Here is a 21,991-nt window from a genome sequence, read left to right as displayed (position 1 = left end):
CCTAAAAGTGAACATAAATTATCGGCACACTCTTCAATGTGTGCAAACATCTGAAAATGAATTTCAGCTATTTGGTCACACCTAATTGAGACCCTGTGAATTAATATGTTCTGTTAAGCGCTGAACTAAGATTTTTTTAAGTGTTTCACCTTGTTAATAATCCTATTTTAAGCTTCACACCTCTGCAGTATTCAGCTTCCTCTGTTAGCTTGTCTTTGCTGCTATGCCCACAGAGCTGTGGAATACATATAGAAACACACACCACATACAAAACCCCACACACGCAATGAGAATTTTATGGACTTTTATTGTTTTACATAATAAATTACTTCAGACTGACCCTAACCGTAAAATAACTTATAAATATGTATATATAAATATAATATAATATAATATAATATAATATTGGCATATTAATATTGTTTATAAATGTATAATATTATGTATTAATATTATTTAATACAAATAATATATTACTATAATTAATAATAAAATATAATATAATATAAATTATAAAACGCATTACAAATAAAACATTTTATAATTAATAAATAAACTATTTATATTTTTTAAATAAATATAAATTTAGATTTTTTTTAAATTTGAATATAAAACAAGACATTGGCATTTTTAATCACTATAGGCTAACCCTTATCAACCTTATTCTAAACTTTTGTAGTTTATAGCTACACTTTGGCAAAAATGTACACACACCCACACACACACACACAAACAAACTTGTTATTATATCATTGTGGGGACTCTCCATAGACTTCCATGTATTTTATGGATTTTATACAGATCTAATGATAATTTCTATCCCCTAACCCTAAACCTACCCCTAAACCTAACCCTCACAGAAACCTTTTTGCATTTTTACATTTTCAAAAAACATTGTTTAGTATGTTTAATAAAACATTTCTCTCGTGGGGACTGCTGGCTGGGCCCCACAAGGTAGGTGATCTCAGGTTTTACTATCCTTGTGAGGTCATTTGGTCCCCACAATGTAGTATAAACATGTACACAAACACAGATACACACAGACTTTAAAATTTTTAGCAAATTAATATTAACTACTTTTGTGTAATTAACTATTACACAAATTTTGACTCATTTGTGTGTGTGTGTGTGTGTGTGTGTGTGTGTGTTCACTTTTCTGGCTGCAGATGGAGAGGCAAATGTCCATGGGCTCCAACATGATGGGCATGCAAGGCCCTGCCCACAGCAACTCATGCTCCTCCCCTCATGTTCCATCCATGCATTCTGAGGCAAAACTGGTGAGTTAGCCTGCACACACACACACACACACACATTTTTATCTTCTGTTATTGTTATGTAACTAGTCACCCATAGAAGATAAACCCAAAATGACTGTTCCTTTATTCTCTTATGCTCAAAGACCTATGCATGCACACATAGGCTACTTTCTTTCTCACTGCTGTGTATCTACGGCTTGTTAGCACTAGTTCAGTATGTCAGTGATTTCATCAGAAACAAAGCAGCCAGTCAGAGCTCATGGAGACAGGGACAACGAGAGACAGAGGAAAAGAAAGAAAGAAACTGATTAAGAGCGAGGGAGAGAGAGTTCAATAGTTTTTTATAGTAGCTTATAGTATATTTTTTGGTATGCACTATAAATATATGTATAGATGAAAAACTAATGGATAGTTCTGTAGTAGCAAGGATAATGTACTAAACTTACCTTACACACAATCTGCTAGTGGCTTTGAATTTTAAAGGTTTAGTTCACTCAGAAATGAAAATTCTGTTATCATTTACTCATGTCATTCCGAACCTGTCTGACTTTTTATCTTCCATGGAACACAAAAGAAGTTATTTTGCAGCATATCCTGGCCACTTTTTCCATGCAATGAAAGTGAATAGGAATGGGGGCTCCAAAAATGACGGGGTATATTCTAAGTATTCTGAAGACATACAATAACTTTGTCTGACAAACAGGCTAAACTTTTAACTGTTATTTGCTAAAACCTTGTAGCTCTCAAATCTCAATCGCATTTGCGTACATTTAAATATGGGAGTCAAGACTTTTTTGCCAAAACAATGCTTTTTTTTGTTGTCATTTTTGAGCTTGACAGCCCCAGTCCCGATTTACAGATAAAAGCAGCCAGGACATTCTGCAAAATAACTTTTGTTCCACAGATGAATGAAAATCATTAGGTGTGAAGCAACTTGAGGTTGAGTAAATGATGACAGAATTTTCCTTCAATGTTACTTTCTTTGGAGGGCTGTGACATGGATCTGCCAGTTCTGGTACAGTTACCATAAATCCCATTAACTATGTGACTGCTCGCACATTTCATTTGAACTTCATAGCGGTTGCAAGAGTATCAGGAAGACAGATTTGGTAATTAGATTATAATCTACTAATTATACAGTGTAGTAATCCGGCATTTGTGGATTTGGAAATGGGACTCAGGAGGGAGTTAATTATTTTGCTCTGAGAAAAAGGGGAACACAGATGTTTCAAGAAAGGAGGAGCCCGAGATAAATAGAGAAAATAACAATACAAGATAAAAGGATGAAAGAAAGAGAGTGTGTCTTTATGCCAAAGCATGAGTGATGATTCTGATGGTGGGAAGAGCATTCGAAGAGCACTTAACTCTCTCTCCTTATATCTGTCCTGTTGGAGATTGATCGCGCGGTGTATTTTTCAATCCTTTCGTTTGTTCCCATGGTAACGGGCAGGGGGAGCATAATATTTCTTTAATGTGCAGTCTTATCTGTCCCCTGGCTGGACTCCAGGCACATCCCCCCTCTCTCCACCTCTCTCAGCCCTGATTGTAATTGAATTATAAATTCCTTTTTTTTTTCACCGACACATGAGCCATTTGTTTTAGGCTTTCAAAGAGTCACTAAAACAATCGTGTAGGAAGATTTTAACACAGGTTACTCTGCCTTTGGATCTTGGCTAATGTAATTATCTGTAAGAATGCAAATATGTAACAACAATTTTATTTCAGTTCACACACACTCTAAATGAACAAGCGTGACAAGAAAGCTGTCAATGTCTCAAGTGTCCCATCTCTTAACCACTTTTGCCTTTGATGTCGACAAAGGGGTATTCAGATGAGCCAAAACATTATGACTACCTGCCTAATAAGCTGTTGGTGGTCCGCGTGATGCCAAAACAGCCCATGGACAGGCATGGACTCTACAAGACCCCTGAAGGTGTCCTGTGGTGTCTGGAACCAAGATATTAGCAGCAGATCCTTGAAGTCATGTAAGTTGTGTGGTGGAGCTGCCGTGGATCGGACTTGTTGGTCCAGCATATCCCACAGATGCTCAATCAGATTGAGATCTGGGGAATTTGGAGGCCAGTGCAACACTTTGAACTCTTCATCATGTTTCTCGAACCATTCCTGAACAATGTGTGCAGTGTGGCAGGGCGCATTATCCTGCTGAAAGAGGCCACTGCCATCAGGGAATACCACTGCCATGAAGGGGTGTACCTGGTCTGCAATGATGTTTAGGTAGGTGGCTCGTGTCAAATTGCACGTGACATGAATGGCCAGACCCATACGCAGCAGAGTGTGATGCACTCTGTGTTGTGACACATTCCTCCTGTAACCATCATTAACGTTTTCTGTGACTTGTGCCACACTAGACCTTCTGTCAATTCAGACCAGATGAGATAGCCTTTGTTGCCCTCGTGCATCGATGAGCCTTGGGTGCCCAACACCCTGTCGCCGGTTTGTGGTTTGTCCCTCCTCAGACCACTGTCGGTAGGTACTCACCAATGCTGACCGGGAGCACCCCACAAGCATTGCCGTTTCAGAGATGCTCTGACCCAGTCATCTGGCCATAACAATTTGGCTCTTGTCAAAGTCGCTCAGGTCTTTACTCCTGACCATTTCTCCTGCATTCAACAAATTGATTACGAGAACTGATTGTTCGCTTACCATCTAATCTACCCATACCTTGACATGTGGCCTTGATAGGAGATGATCAGCATTATTTGAGTGAGTGGTCTTAATGTTTTGACTCATCAGTATACACACGTTTACTTTACGTTTACGCTATCTAAATGGAGACATACCATAGACTTCTATTGTTTTTATATAAAGCTAATTAGAATTACACAGAAAAAAATATTAACCTAAAAAATATGCTTCATGTGGTAACATCTAAATTAACTGGTATGATTCAAGTCAAAAATATATTTACACTGAATCAACCTGAATACATTAGTTTACACTATCAAAACAAATTTTAAGTGTTAGATCAGGTAGAAATAGCTTCTTAAGGTAACAATTGCAGCTTAACCATTTTAACAGTGTACTAGAGACTAGCTCTAATCCTAACCATACAAGAAAAATTTAGCATTTTTAGAATTTAAATAAATTTAATAAAATAATATTTTTATTACATTACTTTATTGAGATCCTGACCTTTGTTTCAATTTTCTTTAGTTTTGTTTTTACATTTACTATGGCATCCGCGCCCATGCGGGTCAAATAATGGTAACGGTTGCTATCAGGTGACCTGTTCTGGGGTGATCAGAGCCATGTGTCCCCCACATGGCCCAGCCCAGCCCTGCATAACCCCAATGTGGAGATCCAGCCCTAATCTCATTATACCGAGATGTTGACTTACTCCAAATGGGAAATATCTCCCCCACTGTAACCTCATACCCAGCCCTCAGCCACAAGATAGAGAAAGAGACGAACTAGAGAACATAAAGAAAGTGAGAGACAAAGAAAAGTTGAAGATTGTGTTTGTGAGAAAGACAGAGAGAGTGAGTGTGTGAGATTGAAGGGATAGTATGTTGGAACAGTGTGCATCTGTGTGCGTGCATGCGTGCATGTGTCTGTGCTCTTTGGCCAATGAAGCCAAATTGATTTTGTGGTGGGCCAGGGGTTCTCCGGTGAAATAAAAACCCTGCTAAAAGTGCTTTTGTTCCCACGGGACTGCTGTTAGATCGTCACACACACACGCACACGCACACAGTATTGTGTGGCAGAGTGCCGTGCTGTCTTCATGCTCTGTGGCTAAGGTGTCATTTATCTCAGGCCAGATGCGGATGAGCAGCCTCTTGTGTTTGTGGCTGTTTTGCTCTTGGGCTGTGCAGCAGGATATTTATTATTAATGAAGTCACTGATTTTACGTTTCAGATATCCAGTTGTTCGATGTGTTGGGCAGATGTACAATAGTTGCTCTGCTGTAGGGGTGAGAGTGAAATATAGTGTGTATGAGTGTGTGTGAGTTCACAGAGGCAGTTCTCTCTCTCTTTCTCTTTTACTCTTTTCCCCATTCTGAGATATTTTATCCCTGTAAAAAATTAATTTTCATTCAAGTAAATAATGCTGAAAAACCTGATTATTGTAGGGTTTCTTTTTTTACTGTTTTACTGTATTTGCTATTCCGAAGTTCTAACTACTTTTTGGAACACAAGGAATGCATTTTGATGCAGCTTTTCTATTACTATGGTGTTGTTGTTTTTTTATGTCAAACCAACAAGCATTAATTATGTTTACTAACTTGTGATGTCTCTTGTGATGTCAGGATGAGTTTGTTACTCCTCAATACTCTTGTTGTGTTTTAAGAACCAAGCTTTGAGGTCTGGGTGTAGTGTTTTAAGATATTTCATGTGTGTTGTATTATGAGTGTTGTTGTGATATTTTCAGTAGTTTCAGACAAGCACTTCATGTACATTTGTCATAGACAACATGAGATGGAGCACATACAGTAATATTGGCCAATCTAAACACATTACAGTTAAAAAAGTTAAAATGTATTTTAAGTCATGGCAATTTTACATTTTAAGTTCAAGCAAGACATTTATTTAGTATTTAACAAATTCAAGTAATAATAATAATAATAATAATAAACTCTTGCCTTAATTTTCAGGTTAAACTCTTAAATGCATGGGAATTAAATGATAACACACATATTCAGGTCTTTAGAGATCCAGCACTTATATCAGTCAAAAATGTATCTACAAAATGCCCAGATAGTGTCAAATTTTCAAAATATTTTCAAGACAATTAGAAAATAATAGAATACAAAATATTTTGATGTATTTTGATGTTTTTCTTATCAAAGAGAAAATTCAACAAATCAGGACAAATCTAGAACAGGATTTGTTACTTTCACACTGAAATTTCATGAGAAAAACATATTGAACTACACATAACACATAATCTATACAGAAGATACACATAAGCGCCACATAAGTATTTTCTCAGGCACTTATTGAGTGTAAATAGATGCATAACTTATATCATTTCAGTAGTACACCCAAATGACAATAGTCATATCATACTGTTCATGTGTTACACTTGCTATAGTTTACTTCCATGTTTTTTCTTCATCAAATGTCAATGTCAAATGAAAATCAAATCAATCACTGAAACAACAGCTCCACCTTGAGTAAGAAATAACATGTATATTATGTATGTGTTCACGCATATAAAATACTGATAATTCACCATTGTGATAATTCACTGTTGCACAGAATTAATGTGATATAGTGTTTATTTGTATGAAAATAGTACTCATTTCTCTTGTAATTAACAAATAAATAGATATCTTGTGAAAGTAAACTTATATAGATATGAAATAATCATAAAAATATCATTTCTGGAAGTGCAAAAGAAAAAAAAAAGATACTCTTACATACCTATGGTCTCTAATGACCTTATACACTTTTGGTACTTATACCATTATATAAAAAAAATATATGATTATTATTTATTTATTTATTTGGCATTTTGTTTTTTGTGTTAAACTATTTATAAGAGAGAGATTGAGGAATACTAAAGAGGTGTGGGCACAACTCCAAAAAATGGATGAGGTACAGGGGTTGGAATGAGGTCCCAGGTCACTAATGACCCGAGGTATGCGTTTAAGGGTTAAAGGGTAGACGTACACCCAAACACATACTATTTATCTCACATAACCAAGCAATTGTTGGGCAGCACATGTGCTCCGTGCCTGGTCATTTTGTGAAAGTATTTTTTTTTTTTTTTTTTTTCTTCAATCTGCTCTGTTTTGAGAGATGAAAGTTCTTGTGTCTGTGGAAAAGGAAGCCCTGACACACTCTTATCAGAGATAGGAAAAAGCCTATGAATGTGCCAGCTGAAGTTTTGACATGTTTTGGGTTTTAAAAGAAAAGTCCTTAGGAGTTTTTGGCCGTCGTATCATTGTAGTATCTCAATGACCTTTGAGCTTAGAACATCCTTTGAAACACTGATATTTAAATACCTCCTTAAAGCTACAGTGGCCCCAAAAAGCATTTGGACACTTTTGGACACTTAGGTAACTCTTAAAAATATCACAGTGTCATTGCATTAGATGTGAAATATCAAACCAAGTTGCTTCTGGAAACAAATGACATCAAACCTTTTTCACTAACTTGACTCCTTCCTTAAATTCACATAGCAGAGTAGCAGATCAGCCACAAATGTTGTTAATCACAATTACTATGGACATTTAATGTTTAAACAACTAATGTTTGAAAACCAGAAAGTGTCCAAATACTTTTGTCTTAAATTTGAACAAAATATCTTTTATTTTATCATGTAAAAACTAAAGAACATCATGTGAAATGATGTGCTTAAAAAATTTGTTTTTAGCTACATTTCTCTAAAATAAATGCCACTTGGTTTGATATTTTGTTATCTAAAGCAATAACCTTCATACATTTTTAAGTGTGGCTCAAGTGTACAGATACTCTTTGGGGCCACTGTATAAATTAATTGTGCCTAAACTGATCTGTGAAATACTGAAAATTAGTTTATAGACTGCAAAAACACATATTCTCAATCATTATTTTTGTTTTGTTTTTGAGTAAAATATCAAAAAATCTTTAAAACAAGATAAATTATGCCTGAGAAGCAAACTGTATAAAGTATTATTTTTTTCAGGCAGTGTATGGAATAAAAGTGTATTTCGCCCCCACCCCCTTGCTTTAAAGGAATAGTTAATCAAAAACTCTTATGATTAACTTACCTTTAAGCCATCCCAGATGTGTATGTCTTTCCTTCTTCAGTAGAACCAAAATGAAGATTTTTATAAGCACATTTCAGCTTTGTTTGTCCATACAATGAAAGCGAATGGGTGCCGTGAGGCTTCTGGCCTAAAAGGCATATTTGATGGTCTAAAAGGCATATTTAGGCAGCATAAAAGTAATCCACATGACTCCAGTCAATCAATAAATGTCTTCTGAAGCAAATCGATATGTTTCTGTAAGAAACAAATCGCTATTTAAAGCGTTTTTAACTTTAAATCGTTGCTTCCGCTCACCGCTGTATTGCTGTTTGAAATGTCCTAACTCTCGCGTGACGTTCGTTCTTCTGTTGTATACAAAGCGTGCGCTTTCGACTTCTCACATGAATGCTTACATCACGCAATTGCTCTGTGAATGGTCGACTTCTAGCAGGAAGCTTATAAAGTTTTAATCATCTATTTCTTTTTACACAAACCTATCGATTTGCTTCAGAACACATTCATTGATCGACTGGAGTCATGTGGATTACTTTTATGCTGCCTAAATATGATTTTGGACCATCAAACAGCCAGCAGCCTCATGGCACCCATTCGCTCTCATTGTATGGACAAACAGAGCTGAAGTGTGCTTATAAAAATCTTTTCGGTTCGACTGAAGAAGGAAAGACATACAAATCTGGGATGGCTTAAACATGAGTAAATCAGGAGAGAATTATAATTTTTGGGTGAACTAATCCTTTAAGCAGAAACCTCACGAAATCTACTATTTCTGATTCTAACAGCCATTTTGGCATGGTAAGATATTAATATCACCTTCACAGACTCTCATTTTGTAAATGAACCTAACTCTACAAAGAAATAAGTAATAAAAATGAAAATGAATAAGAAATCCTTGTTATAAGAGTATTTCCTTTACTGTAGCTGCTCCATACTAGTTCCTGTAACAAGGAACTGAAAAAATAACGACTCCTGGTTGGAATTTTAGTCTTACTTGTCATGCCAGTGACAGTTTAAAAAATCTGTAATTCTTTGTTTTATCGAGAGTAATTATCTATTGTTTACATCGTTACCAAGAATGATCAATTTGTCACTATGCATCAAGCTAGGTGGAATGTTTTTTTACGAGGTAAAGAATACTATATGCTCTTGCTCTGTTTCTCCAGGGCCCTTGCGCTGGCACACGCCACACAGATGACATAATACTTGGCATGCAGTAAATGTACTCTTTTTTTTTGCTTGAGCAGTAAAAACAAGAAACCTTTCTTAAAGAAACATTTCAACGAGGGATACAGCTATCAAAGTGATGTAAAGTCTTTATAAGAGAGATGGGAATTCAGGCTTATGTAATCAAACCCTCATTCATCCACAAAGAATCAGAGCTGAACGCAAAAGTGTCCAGACACAGGCATACTTGAAGGCATACTTTAAGTGAAAAGTTACTTTTCGTTCTTTTTTTTTATTTATTAACGTGTTACTCAAAACATTTAGCTGAATTTATCTTCTCAACTTTAGTTTTGGCTGAAATTAATATTGAAAGTTGTTTAACACATTTAAATTTTTTCACAAAAATTTGTTTAAGATCAAACAATACTTGGCAGATCCCTTGCAATACTACCATGGACAACCCTGCATCACAGTGTTTATATTATAGTGTAATTACATAAGTACTCCATACTAATAAACATATAATTACAATGTAACTATTTGGTAATACTTTACATTAAGGTTGTATTCATTAACACTAGTTAACTACATTGTGAACTAACAATGAACAATAATTTTTAAGCTTGGTTAAAGTTTTTCAACATATACTAATGTAACATTTTTAAAATGAAAAGTTGTATAAGTTAACATTAGTTAATGTATTATGAACTAACATAAATTAACAATGAACAATTGTTTTTTTATTTTTTATTTAATGTGGTATATTTTACTTATGTATCTTCATTTAAAATCTCATTTATAGACTGACTTATAGTCAGTAAGTCAGTCTTACTACTTCAGTCTTACAGTATAATTGAAATTATGTCATTTCACAATCACTCTGTCACTGGAAGGTTGTAGCTCAGGTTGTGTGTGAGGCTCTGTTTACAGAATAAGGAACTAAATCCTTGTTTTGTAAGCAACATCTGTATGAATGGTGGTATTGTCGGGGGATGATGTCATAGGAGAGGGATGATGAGCTAACGCACAGCTGAAACGAGCAACACAGTGGAGCCTGGGCTGTACATTCAGAGTTAACATACAAAGAAAGAGGGAGGGAGAAAGAAAGAAAGAAAGAAAGAGAGCAATCCATCAAGACTGTTCACTAAAAAAAGTGACACTGTGCGACTGTGCAATAGCTATCTGATCTGAGTCTTAAAAACATACGTTCATTGGTGTAACCTACTGTAATGTAGTGAGGTTGATCCAGTCATAATAAATACTTAGAATAATAAATAATTTAAATTTAAAACAATAAATTTTTCACTTTAAAAATGTATTAAGATGTTAATTAAGATCCCAACAATTACTTTTTTTAACAGTGTTAGAAAATGTCATGTAACTGTATTATAGTATATATTCAAAGTGAGTTTAGCGATGATTACCAACACTATATACTATTCATAGAATGTATCATACACATTTCTAACATTAAACCTCATTAAGAAATTGTGTAAATAATTTCAGTGCTTGCAAGGCAGCACTATATTGATATTCCTCAAACATTCTGGTTAGGGTTTGTTTTAAATCCCTACCCCTAAGTATTACAATTCTGCAATTCATTCATCCCAAACCGCTTAACCTACATACTCCATTCAAACTTTGTTTTGTTGATTATTTCAGCCTTAGGTGTGTTATTAATGATTCAGCTTATACATTTCAAGAAATGTAACATTAAAGTTTGAAAAATCTCCCATTGACTTACATTGGTGGAATGTTCACCATTCAAAATGTAACTGACAGCAATGACGTCATCACAATATTTGCTTTCTGAATTCAGTTTAGCCTTCTCTCTTACACATAAACTCAGCAAAAAAAGAAACGTCCTCTCACTTTCAACTGCTTTATTTTCAGCTAATTTAACATGTGCAAATGTTTGTATGAACATAAAAAGATTCAACAACTAAGACATAAACTGAACAAGTTTCACAGACACGTGGCTAACAGAAATGGAATAAAGTGTCCCTGAACAAAGGGGGTGGGGGGGGTCAAAAGTAAAAGTCAGTATCTGGTGTTGCCACCAGCTGCATTAAGTACTGCAGTGCATCTCCTCCTCATGGACTGCACCAGATTTGCCAGTTCATGCTGTGAGGTGTTACCCCACTCTTCCACCAAGGCACTTGCAAGTTCCCAGACATTTCTGGGGGGAACGGCCCTAGCCCTCACCCTCCGATCCAACAGGTCCCAGAGATGCTCAATGGGATTGAGATCCGGGCTCTTTGCTGGCCATGGCAGAACACTGACATTCCTGTCTTGCAAATCATGCACAGAATGAGCAGTATGGCTGGTGGCATTGTTATGCTGGAGGGTCATGTCAGGATGAGCCTTCAGGAAGGGTACCACATGAGGGAGGAGGATGTCTTCCCTGAAACGCACAGCGTTGAGATTGCCTGCAATGACAACAAGCTCAGTTCGATGATGCTGTGACACACCGCCCCAAACCATGACGGACACTCCACCTCCAAATCGATCCCTCTCCAGAGTACAGGCCTTGGTGTAACGCTCATTCCTCCGATGATAAACGCGAGTCCGACCATCACCCCTGGTGAGACAAAACCAGAGCACTTTTTGCCAGTCCTGTCTGGTGCAGCGAAGGTAGGTTTGTGCCCATAGGCGACATTGTTGCCGGTGACGTCTGGTAAGGACCTGCCTTACAACAGGCCTACAAGCCCTCAGTCCAGCCTCTCTCAGCCTATTGCAGACAGTCTGAACACTGATGGAGGGATTGTGCATTCCTGGTGTAACTCGGGCAGTTGTTGTTGCCATCCTGTACTTGTCCCACAGGTGTAATATTCGGATATACCGATCCTGTGCACGTATTGTTACACGTGGTCTGCCACTGTGAGGATGATCCGCTGTCCTTCCTGTCTCCCTGTAGTGTTGTCTTAGGCGTCTCACAGTACGGACATTGCAATTTATTGCCCTGGCCACATCTGCAGTCCTCATGCCTCCATGCAGCATGCCTAATGCACGTTCACACAGATGAGCAGGGACCTTGGGCATCTTTCTTTTGGTGTTTTCAGAGTCAGTAGAAAGGTCTCTTTAGTGTCTTAAGTTTTTATAACTGTGACCTTAATTGCCTACTGTCTGTAAGCTGTTAGTGTCTTAACGACTGTTCCACAGGCGCATGTTCATTAATTGAACAAGCATGGAAAACATCTTTTAAACCCTTTACAATAAAGATCTGTAAAGTTATTTGGATTTTTACAAAATTATCTTTAAAATACAGTGTCCTGAAAAAGGGACGTTTCTTTTTTTGCTGAGTTTATTTGCTTATACCACGGGTCTGTTAAATGCTTGATTCTGATAGGTTCACGGATGTTCTAAGGTGTGCAATTATTTTTTCAAGGAAACGCACGGCTATAAAGTAGTTCCAGGTCTTGACCAGATAACTTTTCCATATCACTTTGCCAAATTATTTCAGTTATTTCGAAGAGCCCTACAGGCTACCACAACAAAATAAACAATTAAAACAAAGACATTGGTTTAAGTAAATCGGTTAAGAACTTTCAAACAATGTCTAAAATATCCTACATTTATTTCAATTTCAGTTAAAAAGAGCCCTTGCGCTCCCTCGTCTCCCCCGCACTTACACACGCTCACACACACACATATGCACACACACACACACACACACACACGCACACACTGAGACTCGAGTCGCGAACAACAAATAGAGCCGCACTCCTGCGACTTGATCAATACAACAATTTCTATTATCCAAAATAACTTTTAATGTTTCAGTGTATTTTGCCCTAATCAGCCTCACATAGCTATAGTGGAATATAGTGGAATTTGCCATTGTTGAAGCCATCAGTTCACATTATTTCAACTTCATTGAGTAAAAATCATTTAATAGTGGAATTCCTGGTGAATAACTACAAGCAGAGAAAGATCCACCAATCAGAGAATCGCAGCCAACAAAGCCCGCAAAACAAGTCCAGCAGTGAGTGCCCACTTCCATGAAACACTGTGAATGACGCAATCGAGTCTGTCTCCCTTCACCCTCAAACTACATATATACATATTTGTATATATCTGAATATTATGCAGTAAACTTAAAAAATTATGTTTCTATGCTTATAATCAACAACCTAAAATCAATAGTTTTAGATATTCCCATCTTTTTTTTTTTTTTTTTTTTATTCGATTATGTCAATAGTAATGCTTAAATAGGATTGCAGTTCGTACCTTCATGAAAGACAGTAAGTACACAGTCTTGTATCTTTGTTTTTTGTCCAAGTTTCAAATAATTCTTTGCCTCAAAACAAATTTTGTAATGTTGTGATTCACCTCGGAGCTGGTTGCTTACAACTCTTTTATGGAGGATTTTATGAAAAGCCTATGAAAAAAATGTATGGGTAAAAATTCTTCCAGAACCCAGACTACTCAAAAGTTGGATGGGCACTGTTGCCCTCTATTGTGATTGGCCTTGTCTTTCTTGCATATATTTAAACATCTGTATCCAGCAGAACAAAGCCTAACCTAAGCTTACCTGAAACTTTACCACTTTTCTTTGGCTGCCTTGCAAGTGCTCTTATATCCTTCAGAAAATGCAAAATAATTAATTGGTATGCTGTAATTTCATTCATGTTTTCATGCACCTAAATGACAATTACTTTATCCAACTCAGCAGGGGCAGAACTCTCTTTAGACTCATTTTGCTTGCAGACTTTCCTTGTGAATGCAAGAAAGGGATTATCTTGTTTAACCACTGGTTCTGCAATCTGCCACTGTTTTTATCACAATGGATGCAGGGTTGGGAAATGTGCATTGTTTATATGTCTTCTAATGGCAGTGTGTTGTTTTAGCTGCAGTAACGGTCTGTATGGTCATGCAGCCTTTGAGTACGGTTCAGAGGCTGTGAATGTGTTTGCTCATTAATGAAGCCTAGCTTGGTAAACCTGTCAAATGTCCTGAGATGATCGCCAACAATCTACCCAGTTTAAGGCCCCTTCTGTGCTCAGACTCCAAACTCCAGAGTTTTCCTTCAACGCTTTGGCTGAAAAGAGTTTATTGCATTAGTGATGCGCTATTTAATGAGAATAAGAGCAAAATCATTAGCATGACTGGCCATTAGGAACAACATTGCATAAGGCTGATGGTAAGCAATCTCTCACTATTTGTGTGCACAGCTATTTACCGTATGTTTAATTTTTACTAATTTGATATCTCCTCAGCAACATTTATCTACTCATCTCTCTGGTCAAATATGCCACATTAGCTGTTAGCTCAAGTGATGGGTTTCACTTGGTTATTGCACTTTTTTGCTGAATATGTTAAAATTAGATAATTTGCTAAGACTAGTTACCTCATCAAGGGACCAAGACTTAATTAGGAGGGCCACAGATGATGCTTCTGTTTCTCTAAATAAAACACATGTTGCTAATGTGTTTGATACTGAGGACATTAACTTTGCTGTCTGTTTCTCTTTGAAGTGGACTCTTGGTGCTCGCAGATCCATGCCGGGAGCGCAATCAGCTCTGTTTGTACAACCGTTTGACCCTGACATGTTTCAAATGGTGTTTGTCTGTAAGATGCACTTTGTAAGTAATACAGGTTGATTGGGATGGCTTGTGCCTCTGCTGTGCTGTATTTACATGGTGAAGTGATGGATGTTTGTGTCGGCAGTCGCACTTGCGTTGATTAGCTTGTCTGCCGAGCTGATTGTGTCTGCTTTTGTTAGGTGGTCCTGACTGGGCTCCGTAGCTATTGCCCAGCCGGCCATTGAGTGGTGGCTTTTTATGTAGCTAATTTCTTTGTTATCTTCTTCTAGTTATCAGGTTTTATGTTGTGTCAATAAAGGATCAGGATAAAAATACAACATCCACGCATATGAACACGGGGTCGCACAAGGTTAAAGATCTACCTCTACTTAATCTAACCCATAAAAATTAATTTTGTTGTTGTAAATTAATTGGTCAGGTTAATTTAACATGTTTTATTTAATTAAATAAAACCAATGAACATTTGTAGGTTACCTCATAATTTTTTTAACACTGTATTTTGACATTATTAGGATTCTTAGTTTTCACAAGAGTGAATGTCCTTATGCCACATGTGCCAGCTTATAGGTTGCTGCCTTCCCGCTGTCATCTTTCTCACTAACTGCATCATATATAAGATTCTTGCTCCATGACAAAAACACCATAAAGCCAAATTAAATTGGTTCCAAATGATTAGCCTGGCAAAGCTGACACAGACCTACAGTTGTTCCAGCATGGCAAACAGTGCAGTCTGACTGCAACGCTTCCAACAAACGGATTGCCTCTCCCTGCACAGAAACCCTCCCATAAGAAATCAGTTAAGTGGTCTCTAGCTCACAGCCGTTGGCAGGGTCTTGCTATAGGGGACGAGCGGGGGTGGGGGCTCTTAAAAATGAGCTAATGGGGGTGTGGTGGAGGGAGTGGGGCATGTGCAGCTGGGCACAGCGGGCTCTAGACTGAGAGAGATGGGGGCAAGTTCCTTATTGAGTCTGGCATCAGTGTTCAGGGGGAACAGGGAGAAATAGATGGTCGTCTCGTACCTTGGAGCCCACAGAGAGCTGGAACCAGTGCCAGGAAAGTTACAGCTCAGATTTATGCAATGAGGGAGAGTGAACATAAAGCACAGTACAGACCAAAAGGGGTGAAGGACTTAAGAGTTAGAGGCTGAGACAGTGAATCTATGGGACTCTGGTGCGGGATACTTTATACCTCTGATTTCAGCCTGCTCTGTGGTGGGAAACAAGTGTTTAACAGCACAGCCATGACTAGTGCGGATGGTATGAAAGGATAATCTTTCATATAAATTTTTGTTTTAAGCTATTGTTCTATTAAACTGCTTTTAATGAATCCTAAGGCTTTTGAACTTTTGACATTTGGGTTGGTTCATGCTGGATAAATGGAAAGTTATCTGGAAAAAAAAAAAAGTTTCCGAAAAAAATGTGATTCTTCTTGTAACATCTATATTAACTGGTTTTATTCAAGTCAAAAATATTCTGTAAGTTCACTGAAACAACCTGAATACATTAGGTTACATCAGGTAGAAGCAAATAGCTCCTTAAGGTAACAATCGGAGGTTATCGCTTTTTACAGTGTTGAAAGGAGAAAGAACAGAGATGTTTATCACGGTTCAGACTACAGAATGTGTACTTCATTGTTTTTCCAGCCTTTTTGTCTTACGTATTGTACCCCCACAGCCCTTTTCATTTAGCCACAAGTACCACTTCATCAGTGCCAAATTAGAAATGTGTTTCATTAACTCATATGGATATCATTTTTATTATTATTGTGACTTAAAAAATTAATTATACTTGTGGGTGAAAAACAGAATCACTAAATAGAACACATACACTATATTCTGAGTGTCATCCACACAAACTTATCAAACTTGCACACATTGAGTTTTATTTATGAAACATGAGCAGAACAAATTTCTGTATAAACTGTATGTAAAAAAACATTCTTATGTAAATTGACTAATTTAATTCAGTGAAACAATTTATATAAGAATGGATTCATGAACAATTAACACAAATTCGTAACTAGATGAACTAGATGAAGCTAGTTCATCTCAAACTAGATAAAACTTTCTGATAGCGAATGCCACAGTCACTATGACAACAGTCACACCTTACTTAGATGCATCTTGAATATTTTCTTTTTGTTTGTTTTGTGTATATTTTAGACCCATTTCCCCTTTTTTGCAATGAAAAAATAATGTCAATAAAAAAAGGAACTTAAAAATTCCAGGGTTTAATTACATTTAATCTATTAGTTGTTTTATTAGTTGTTGTACAAGTAGTTTTATAATATCGACAGTACTAATATTTTAAGGTATAATTTATGTTGGATAGGATCAAAATCCAAATCTTTTCAAGTACCCCCTGGGACTTAAAGGAATAGTTAACCCAGGAGTGAAAATTCTGTCATCATATATACTCACCCTCATGTTGTTTCAAAAAAAATATTTTTGGCGGAATGACAGCCTCAGTCACCATTCACTTGCATTGTATGTAAAAAAGATGCAATAAAAGTGAATGGTGACTGAGACTGTTATTCTGCCTTACATGTCCTTTTGTGTTACACAAAAGAAAGGCAGTTATACAGGTTTAGAACACCATGAGGGTGAGTAAATTATGACAGAATTTGCATTTATGGGCGAACTATTCCTTTAAGTACTCTTTAGGGAATCACTGGTATAGTTGTTATAGGCAGGGAATGGGAAAGACATGAGAGAAGAGATAGAAGAAAGAGCAAAAACAGATAAATAGATTGGCAGAAAGAGTATTAGACAGGTTTGGAGTGAGTTTACTTGGCAGTAAGTCTGGCAGACTCCAGAAAGGCTCTCTATGGCATCACGCACACGCACACACACACACACACACACACACACACACACACACACACACACACACTACAATGTCCTACTCCACTTCTAGCCAGGGGCTCCCTCTTGCCTCTTACCTCATTCAGTTAGATTTACTCCTTCAGCAGCAGGTGTGACCCTCCCTCTCTGCTTAGAGTCTTTTATTGATATTAAGTCATCCCCCTGTCTGCAGCAAACTCAGTCTGTTGTCAAGATGCACCATGCACTCATGATGATATCATTCAAAACACGAGTGTCACGAAGGAAGAGGCAATTAATAAATACCATTTATGTGCAATTACACATCATGCCCCAGGCTTAATAAAAGCAATGACTGATTGAGAGAGATGAGAGGTCAGAAAGGAAAGGCTAAAGATCTGCAGTGAAATGGAGAAGGATTTTAAACGATTGCTGATTTTATGACTGCAGACAGATAGACATTGAATTCACATCACGTGAATGAAACTGAATATTGTAGATCAATGTCTGTGCTCTATTGATCTATAAAATCTGATGATTGATTTGTAGAAGCAAAATAACAGAATAAGAAAGATAGTGGGTGATTTTTGAAGATAGCATAAAGTCTGGTTCAGATTGCTGCTTATTGTGGCCAAAAACTGCCCAAAGTGGCCAACCACAATTTGTTTTGTTTTAAACACCATAGCAGTCTTAAGAACAGTTGTACAGGAAGCACTGAAAAAATAGTGAAAATATGTCTATAGACTTTGTGATCAGAATTTCTATCCATCCAAAAGTAATAAATACCGATTATTTCACTTTTTCATCGATTATATTCAGAAAATAAAGTGTAATATATCTAAAATATATAAAGATGTGTTAATCTCATCAACTACATTACTGACAAAAAAGTTAGTTGACAAAGGGTTTTTTGATTTGTCAATGATAACGAAGACGATACGAAAAAGAAGCATAATCAAACAGTTTTTACTTAACAATTCTGTTTAAGAAGTGTGATGAGAAAAAGTTATATTGCAAGATATTAACAGTGCACAAATGTTTTTTTTTTTTTTCATTTATTTTTTAAATAAAGAAAAATCTATAAAGAATTTATTTAAATAATGTAGTCATGGCATGTTGGAGATTTCCGCACTTGAGCTGCGTGTGCTGAAACAGGCGAACAGCTGTATAAAATAATAAATAATACAATAAACTGTCTAAACATGAGGAGTTTACATCAGAGTCACTTCTAAAAAAGTAGAAAATACTTCAGTATATTTATTATGTACTATTTTAAGAGCACAGGTTTTCAGTATATTTTTCTCATGTTGTTTAATCTTACATTTGCATATAAATTGTTTTTATAATATTGATACATGTTTAAATAATTGTAAGTAGTATATACATTTTTCAAAATATTTGAATATTTCATTAAAATTTGGACTGTTACAGTTTTCATTTCAAATGCTTAAATGCTTGGTATTATTTCACATACAGTTCAAGAGAATTCACTTCTAAAGGACAGACTCTCAACAGGCCAACACTTGTGTTAGAGTAATGATTGTTTACTCGATGTTTTGCTATGCCAGCGTTCGAGACGGCACTATCATTACAGGCTAATACAGCTGCTGTTTCAGCTCTAGAGTCTCGACTCAAATATCTGTTTACGCCTCATTACGAAGGGCAGATGAGTCAGACTCAGTAACACACATGAGTGTTGAACTGAGATCTCAGCTAACGTCATCAGAGATTATGTACACGTAACATAAATACTAAAAGGTTATCCTTGAAGTCTTCCTGTTCTGTTCATTTCTGCCTGACAGATTTGGAAGAGAAAGTTTTCCGTTAATCTGGAGGAGATTTGAGATAGTACTTATGTGAGAGTACTTTGTTATTCCTCTCTTGATTGCACCTGTTGACATGTTGACAAGACTGGTTTGTGGTCATTTTTTAATAAATGCAATCTAAACTTTCTGGTTTTGATTTGTCAGATTTCATCCCCATAGATCAAATATGAGTTATTAGAACTCAGTCCCCTGGATTTTTTTTTAAGTTAATAAGGAGAGAAAGAAAGAAAGAAAGAAAGAAAGAATGAAAGAAAAAAAAGAACTGATGAAGAAAGAATGAAAGAAAGAAAGAACTGATGAAGAAAGAATGAAAGAAAGAAATATCTGATGAAGAAAGAATGAAAGAAAGAAATATCTGATGAAGAAAGAAAGAAGATAGATCTGATGAAGAAAGAAAGAAAGAACTGATGAAGAAAGAATGAAAGAAAGAAATATCTGATGAAGAAAGAAAGAAAGAAGATAGATCTGATGAAGAAAGAAAGAACTGATGTAGAAAGAATGAAAGAAAGAAATATCTGATGAAGAAAGAAAGAAATATCTGATGAAGAAAGAAAGAAAGAAAGAAAGAAATATCTGATGAAGAAAGAATGAAAGAAAGAAATATCTGATGAAGAAAGAAAGAAAGAAGATAGATCTGATGGAGAATAAAGAAAAATCTGATTAAGAAAGAACTGATGAAGAAAGAAAGAAGAACTGATGAAGAAAGAAAGAACTGATGAAGAAAGAAAGAAAGATCTGATGAAGAAAGAAATAACTGACAAAAAATTAAAGAAAAAGAAAGAGAAAGAAAGAAGAGAAAAACAAAGAAAAACCGATGAAGAAAGAACTGATGAAGAAAGAAGAAAGAAAGACAGAAAGAACCGACAAAAAAAAGATAAAAAGAAAGAAGAAAGAAAGATCTGATGAAGAAAGACAGAAAGAACTGACAAAAGATTAAAGAAAGAAAGAAGAAAGATCTGATGAAGAAAGAAAGAACTCACAAAAAATTAAAGAAAAAAAGATAAAGAAAGAAAGAAAGAAAGAACTGACAACAAATTTAAAAAAGACAGTAAGCTGCATGATGCCCATCTCAACAGATAGCTTGTGTATTCTGTGTCACAGAGTATGTATAGTGGTTATTAGGTATCTGTTAAGTGTTCACTTCCTGCTTTGTACTGTTTCACTCAGTCTGTTGTGGTGTACAAGCTCATTTGGCCTCTGACCCCGTGCAGCACTCTGGGGCCCTTCTTAGAGCCAGACTGATTACATACGTATGCTGATAGCGGGCGATCTCCCTACATCCCACAAAAGATGGTTGGATTGATGGTTCTTCCTTTGGAGGAGAGAGAGAGACACTCCATTACCCCTCCTCTCTTCCTCCCTTCCTCCCTCTATTCACAGCTGGCTCACTGCCAACCTGAATCCAACTTGAGCTTTAGATGTCGAGCACCCGTGCTTGTCCCCTCTGTTACTGCAGCACAGCCCCAGACAGTAGCATTCCACCGTGTGGGAACTCAACACAATCTGCCAGAGAAAGAAGGAGGGAGAGATAGGTGCACAGCTACCCAGGTCCAATCAAAGTAAGGGCAGAGTTGATTGACAGGTGGCCCAATCAGTCAGAGGTGTTTCTGTGCACTCTGACCCCAGTAAGTCAAGTATGTTAATGGATGAAAGATGTCCCCTCAGCTCTAGTGATTCTGATATATTCAGTCTTGGTACAGATATTAGATCTTAATACGTCTGTCTAATTTTCAGTTGAAGGTTCAATTAAAGTTAGATATGTTCGAAGAAGTCACTATTGTTAATTTGAACAATTAACAATTTAAACTAGGGCTGTTTATTTAACACATTAATAAATTATAACGTAAAATTATAACCTGTAAGTAAATTCTGTAATAAAAGTATTTATTTTCCTACCATCTGAGCTAGTCAAGCTTAAAGTACATGTAACTTCGTGTTTTAAAGAGCCGTGTCAGCAAGCGGCAGTCAGCGCGCCTCATCAAACCTCACAAGCAGCTCAGCCACAAAATGAGAGCCGGTCACACAGGACACACATTCCTGACAGCTGGATAAAGCACAACAGAATACAGGGATCTCGAGACACAATTTCCAATTTGACTTTCAACTTGACACAGCATCAAACCAGTGAGATGCTCCAAAAGTGTCCTTCTGACACATATGTACATAGAACGACAATGAAAAATAGTGCAGATAGAATGCATGGACATGTCCTGTAAGAACAGGACAGATTGACGAACTTAATTGCAGAATGGATTGCTGTTGACTGTAGGCTTATGTTCAATGATACGGGATTGAAACAAAGAATAATATATTCTATTTATAATTATTACATATTTATAATGATTTTATGAATATATTTTATATTATATTGAAATATCTTTATTTTAATCTATTGACAGCCCTACTTTATAATATATTTAAACGTATATATAGTTCTGCTCATTTTCACTACAACATAAAACATAGTATTTGAACAGGCCAGACAAACACCAAATACCAGACCGGGAGGAAGGGAAAATAGAAATTGTAGGTGTCTCATTGTGGCTGGCAGTGTTTCCTTAACTAGATGTGGAAAGTGTTTTGTGTGTTACAGCACAAATGTTGATTAAGGCAATAGTGGGTCATTAGATGCAGAATTGGCAAGGGTTAGTACGGGGTAAGGTGCA

The 21,991-nt window shown here is 36.5% G+C and overlaps 1 protein-coding gene across 2 annotated transcripts in view; it reads left to right on the top strand.

Moving 5' to 3' along the window:
- Positions 1–21,991, top strand: part of LOC127454438 (cyclic AMP-responsive element-binding protein 5-like) — a 109,578-nt gene that overhangs the window by 68,785 nt on the left and 18,802 nt on the right. For both annotated transcript variants that reach the window (XM_051721634.1, XM_051721632.1), the window contains exon 7: positions 1,167–1,277. In XM_051721634.1, coding sequence (XP_051577594.1) covers positions 1,167–1,277 — 111 coding nt within the window. The remainder of the gene's footprint in view (positions 1–1,166; positions 1,278–21,991) is intronic.

Source organism: Myxocyprinus asiaticus, chromosome 16, assembly GCF_019703515.2.
Source record: "Myxocyprinus asiaticus isolate MX2 ecotype Aquarium Trade chromosome 16, UBuf_Myxa_2, whole genome shotgun sequence".
In the NCBI taxonomy this organism is placed as follows: domain Eukaryota; kingdom Metazoa; phylum Chordata; class Actinopteri; order Cypriniformes; family Catostomidae; genus Myxocyprinus; species Myxocyprinus asiaticus.
The sequence above is the reverse complement of the archived record's forward strand: the minus strand, read 5'-3'. Positions and strand labels throughout refer to the sequence as shown.